Raw genomic sequence first — 5,795 nt, 5'->3', positions numbered from 1 at the left:
GTGGATTATTTTCAGCCGGCCTCTTGTTAATGAAGAATTGATCACACACACACACACACACACACACACACACACACACACACACACACACACACACACCTTCCCTGGAGGAATCTGTTGGTTCCCTCTGCTATGACCAAAAATCAAAGGCCTTCTGCTTCTCTCCAGGCCCTTCGATCACCCTTCCCCCGGGGCCTGTCACCCCAAGTCTGAGACTCCTTTAGCTCTACCATCCTTGTAGTCCAGCCTTGCCCTAACCACTGCTCACTTGTCCACAGGAGTTAACAGTTGGAGGCTCCATAAATACCCCAACCAAGGGCTCTAACCAGTTGATATTAAACAGCTTCAAGCAAGAGGAAATTTGTTTCAAAGACACTTGCTCTGGCCTCTCCTGTCAAGGTGACCCCTTTGGGGAAGCCAAGCTTGATGGCAATTTCAATTAAATGGAGAAAAGCAGTTAATAGATTTTTTTTTTTTCCTTTTAAGACAGGACAAGAAAGCAACCTCTGGGAAAGCTGGGCTTCCTCTTAAATGCTTCTCTTCCTCTCCAGCTGAGCTGTGCAATTATTGATAACGTTGCCTCTCGCCTAATGGCACCAATTTCACAAGGAAACAAACGCTTAGCATTGCTTACAAGCGTTCAGTCCTTTTCGCTGCCTGTCTTCCTTTGCAAGGTCACGAATTAAATGGATTGGGGGGCAGATAAGACCTGTCTTCACCATCACTGCACCCCAGTGGTATGGTCCTGGCCCTAGAGCTTAGGGGATCTCTGGGTCACCAGAATCAATAGACTAGGCATAGAGCCTGGAGCCCCCTGTCATTCCAATGGCGTTCTGGAGCCCAGAGTGACTGCAGTTTGCCATTTCTGCGAGCTTCCAGAGGCATGGCCCCCTGCCTCTGCTTACTAAAGATTTGCCAGTGGTGCTGGCGGGGAGACAATAGCTGCCCCCTGGGCTCACTGCAGGCTTGTTTGGAAAGCCTAGAGGTGCTTAGAGGTAAAAAGGTCAGCTCAGGATCCTGGTATACCTCCGCTGCCTCTGTCCACCCCCAGGCCCCACTGTTCACCCAATCCCCAGCACCTCCCCCATCCACGTTTGAGTACCTCCTTACCCCCATCCCTCATGGATCTCTTCCAAAGCCACCTCCTTCCCGTGGTTCAGTACCTTGGGCCTTAGCCAAATGACTGGTCAATTGCACATGACTCAATCTGATATTCCTGTGTGGAAGGGCTGGAATTGGGGCTTAATGTGTGTGCTAGTGAGGACTTTGCCAATGACCCATCTTCCAACTCTGGGAGCAAGAATGAGGGCGCGACATCCCATAGCTTCAAGCCTGCTGTCTTTACAGTTACCAGGGTCCAGTGCAAGCCCTAGGGGAGGTGGGGGGGGGAGAGTAGAGAGAAAGGGAACAGGTAGAGTCTCCTCCTCTGCCATTCCCCCCAAATCCCCTTGTGCCCTCTTTCAGACATCTCTAACGGATCTGTTTCCCTCCTTCCCCACCCATTTCTCAAGACCATCTCAGAACTGTCTGGCTCTACCACCTTTCACCATGTGCTTCTGGGTTCTCCCAAAAGACCAGTGGACGACTAGGTGTCTGGGGCCCACTTCTGCCTTGGTTGGGGCCCGCTCAGTTCTCATTATCTTGACTTCTCCTAGCCCAACCAGTCAATGGGCTGGTAAAGTTCACGGTCTCCTCCAGCCCAAGATAGAGAAGCAGAAGCAGAAAGAAAGGGAGAAACAGACTTTATTGAAATGAGGTAGCTTAGATACAAAGGGAACCTGGCTTGCTTGGGACATAGTTTTCCAGAAACTCAAATGGCCTCTCTGCTGTCTTCAAAGTTCAGAGAAATGCAGGAATCTGCTGGGAACTCAGTCGCTATTCCTGGACCTGTCCAGACTGCCCCAGGGGTAGGGCGGCTTGTGGAAAAGAGAATGGGGTGGGGGGTTTCCAGAGGCAATAAATAGGGGGAGAGGAGGTGAGGAGGGGGTAGTGCCCACCCCTTCTTGGTTGAGGATTATTTGAGGCGGTCCTTGCAATGATGCTCCAGAAATAGTGCCAACTTCCAAAACGCTTTGGTGATTTAGTGATGGCATTGCCGGTGGGAAGGGGTGGGTCTCACAAAACAGCCTCGGAAGGCTGCATTAGTGCAATAGAGATGTGCCAGCAAAGAGCTTGTGGGATTGCTTGGGACAGGGTGTTTTTTGTTGGTTTAGTTGGTTTTGGTTGGTAGGTTGGTTGGTTGGTTGGTTGGGTTTTTGTTTTGTTTTGTTTGTTTGTTTGTTTTTGGTATGTCACAAGGCAGTCGGCGCTATTATAAGGTCTGCGGTGAGTTGGCTGGATTAAGGATTAAGATTAAAGATGGATGGTAATGTGCCTGCACTCCAACACATCCCCCACAGGAAAATCCTGAGGATTCCTTCTATCCCAGGCCTAGAAAGCAGAGTTGGGGCAAGAATGCTCAAAGAGAATTCTCCAAGCTCAAAGGCACAGTCGGAAGGGAAAGGAGAATCCAGAGTGAGCTGGCTCCTACCCCCACTAGAGTGTTGACATTGAGCCAACCTCCAGATCAAAGGCAAAAGGCCTTTTCTCCACCTTTGATGGCCGGGTACTCCCGAAATCCCGAGACCTGTAGTCCCCAGCTATCAGTCGTCCCTCCACCCCCAAATCTGAGAAAAATTACGTTTCCCCACTCCTGCCCAGTTTCCTAGGCAGCTCTAAACTGGTTGCGCGGCCTTGAGGAGGATAACCAGGGCTGTGAAGTTTGGGAGAGTCTACGAGAGGACTGGGTCCAGCGCTGAAAGCCGGATAGTTCAAGAGGTGATGGAGCTGGGTGAGGCTTCGGGGGAGGTGCACGTGGACTGGTCGGAGGCATCTCCAGGCGCTTCCTTGGGGCAACCCGAAGGGGCTGTAGGCACCCTGCCTCCCTCTCGCTCTCTTTTCTTCTGCTTCATGCGCCGGTTCTGGAACCATATTTTCACCTGTGTTTCATTGAGCTCCAGGGTGGCGGCGATCTCCACCCTCCGCGCACGGCTCAGGTATTTGTTGAAATGAAATTCCTTCTCCAGCTCGGTCAACTGGCGCGTGGTGAAGTTTGTGCGGAGGCCACCGGGAGCGCCCAGTCCCAGCTCGGACACCTTCGCTAGGGGCGGGGCGGGGAGAAAAGCCACGTCAGTTCTCTCACCTCTTTCTCCCTCCCCCCACCCCACTCCTCCCAATTCACTCTGTATCCTCATTCATCATTCTACTCAAACTTAAGTCCCTATGCAGAACCACACACACCCTCCATTAGCAATTTCCAAATCTAGAACCAATCTCCCATCCATACGCACCTTCAGAGAGAAACATGAAGTACTGGTTCCAAACTGGGCCCATGGACAAGGAGGCAGATTGCGGAGACCTCCTTAAGGAGGTGGCCCCAAACTTACCCGATGGGGAAATCTCAGCTCACCTGAATACTTACCTGCCAATACCAAAGCAGCTGAAGGGATGAACCATGCCCTGGCCCAGGGCCCTCCCTCCGTGCATGCCTAGGCCAAGGTGAGGAAGTGACCACTCTGAGCCCTACCTGTCTTAGGTGGGTTTCTCTTGACCTTCATCCAGTCGAAGGTCCGGGGAGTGAGAGTGCTGGGTTCTGAAGAACAGGATGATTCCTTGTCCTCAGAGAGGAGATCGTAGGCTGGTGCAAAGTTTGCGGTCTGCTCAGTTCCGTAAGGGGGCTGCGGCAGCGGCGGCGGAGGATATGGCCCTGGGCCGACTCCACCCGCTCCGTAGCTGTCGGGCAAACCCCCTAGCTGGGCTCCGTAGCTCGATGGATGAAAATAGCCTCCATCTCCTTCCGTCTGACCCACAGAATAGTACTGAGAAGGCCCATAGCTGGGGTTGCAGGCCGCTGGGGCGTACCCCGAGGGAACGGAGCTGGAAAAGGACACCCCCAGGGATGAAGGTGGCTGCTGGACAGGATACCCCGAGTTTTGTTGGAGCGCTGGGCTGGGCAGCCCCCCACCATACCGGCTCTCCCCTGCGTAGCTGTCAACGGCTGGAGCTGAGCTGGGGGGAAAGGAGGTTGGGGCGCTGTAGGCGCTCGGTCCCCGATTACAAAGTGGGTACTCTAAAAAGGAATTCATCCTATTATAGTCCATGTAGAGGCTGAAGGAGGGTCCGGCAGTTTGGGGGAGACACCCTCGTGCCCTACAACCTTTCGGCAGTATGTCACAGCTCTGAGGCTTGAGTCCATGGCCTGGGCCAGCTTGCCCCGGCCAGCGCTCCCCTAGGAAGGGGATAGGGAGTGGGGGTGGGGGGGCACATGTGATCTCTCCCAGGCCAATGGGCTAAGCGGGCCAGAGTTTGGCAGCCCAGGCGCCCATCCATCACCCCCCAAGCATTAGCATGACAAAGACATTTCAATCACTCTCAGCCCATCCATCTGAGAGCGACATGGAAGCGTCAAAAACATCTTTCTTCAAAGACTTTTTGGAAAGAAGGGACCAGAGGGAGAAGGGGGGAGATGTTGGAAGAATATTCAAGACTTTACTCCCCTCCCAACCCCCAAGGCCTTCAATAGGTTCTTGGATTATTAGATTTGGACAAATTCAACCCAGCTGCCCCTCACGCTCTTCTCCCCTCAAAGAAACCCACCCCCACCCAAGACAGTAGAGCAAGAGATGGGAGAGGCAGACTCGATGCTCTGTCCAGAACCCCCTTTCTACGTTTCTTTCTCCCAGTTTGTCTTGGGATGACTGGGCTAGGGCAGCCTGGTGAGGTATGTCATCACGGGACAAAAGGATGACTAGAAAGGCTGGGAAGCTGTAAAAACACCTCAGGGTGTGAGCCAGGCTCTAAAATCCAGGAGAATTCATTAGGAATCAAGGGGTGGGAAAATGGCATTTCAAGGGGACCAGCGAGGACTCCAGAAACGTGAAGAGGAAGATGAGAGACGCCCCATTCCTCTCTCTGCATAAACGCTCTCTCCTCATTCGCACATCCATTTCTCTCCCTCAGCCTCTCTTTATATTCTCTCTGTCTCAATTCATCTTTCTCTTCGTCCATCTCTCTCCATATTTATATTCGTTCCCTACCTATCCATCAACTCATCTCTCTAGATGTATTTATCCTCTCTCTAGCCATCCAGAGCTGTAGCTGGCTCACTCACTCAGACTTAAATAACTCCCTATATCTCTCCAGAGAGCAGCAATGAGTGAGCCAGGTGATGTTTACAGGGGGATGAGAAGGAAGGGGATTTTTATTCTCCTTTCAAAAGTGTTTAAAACTAGTAAGGACCCTGCATTCCTCCAGTTCCCCCACCTCATTATCCTTAGTCTCTCTGAAAGTTTTTTTTTTTCTCGATTTCAAGCCTCAAGTCTATAAATCCAATGCTAGTTAAGTGTTAACGATTGCCCAAATTTTCCATGAGTGTTCTAGAATAGGTAAAGTTTAGTTTGCTTGGAGAATGGGAGAATTGGTGCAGAGCTTTTGAGGCTTTGATTTCTAAACTAAGGTTTAGAAGTGGGACTTCACCTTTTCTTGCTGCCTGTTGGGTTAAGGTTGGGGGAGGGAACAAGGAAGTGCCTTGCTCACTCTCGCAGACGCAGACGCAGACGCAGGTTGGGATTAGAAGAGAAGCTCTTGGGTAGAGGCCATTGATTCTCCTCCTCCGGACTCTGAGGACAAGAATCCAACACCCACTCTCATTTGTAACATGTCAGGGTGTCTGCCTGGCCACAAGCCTGGGGCCTGAGCTAGGGCAAGTCCAGGAGGGCAAGAGTTCAGGAAGAGATCTCGGTAAACACTGGTGCTCA

The 5,795-nt window shown here is 52.0% G+C and overlaps 1 protein-coding gene across 1 annotated transcript; it reads right to left on the bottom strand.

Annotated features, from left to right (window-relative positions):
• Positions 1–2,810: 2,810 nt before the first annotated feature.
• Hoxb1 (homeobox B1) lies at positions 2,811–4,139 on the bottom strand. Its single transcript, XM_006971898.3, has 2 exons — positions 3,566–4,139; positions 2,811–3,139 (listed from the first exon to the last, which is right to left on the bottom strand). Exons 1-2 carry the CDS (start codon positions 4,137–4,139, stop codon positions 2,811–2,813), a joined length of 903 nt encoding a protein of 300 aa, XP_006971960.2.
• Positions 4,140–5,795: the final 1,656 nt, after the last annotated feature.

This window comes from Peromyscus maniculatus, chromosome 8 (genome assembly GCF_049852395.1).
Source record: "Peromyscus maniculatus bairdii isolate BWxNUB_F1_BW_parent chromosome 8, HU_Pman_BW_mat_3.1, whole genome shotgun sequence".
Lineage (NCBI taxonomy): Eukaryota > Metazoa > Chordata > Mammalia > Rodentia > Cricetidae > Peromyscus > Peromyscus maniculatus.
The sequence above is the reverse complement of the archived record's forward strand: the minus strand, read 5'-3'. Positions and strand labels throughout refer to the sequence as shown.

Bases quoted from the DNA above. Each gene is read 5' to 3' on its own strand.
- Hoxb1 (XM_006971898.3), bottom strand. From the start codon at position 4,139: ATGGACTATAATAGGATGAATTCCTTTTTAGAGTACCCACTTTGTAAT. The intron at 3,140-3,565 runs GTAGGGCTCAGA...CCCCGCCCCTAG, and splicing joins GAGAAACCCACCTAAGACAG to CGAAGGTGTCCGAGCTGGGA.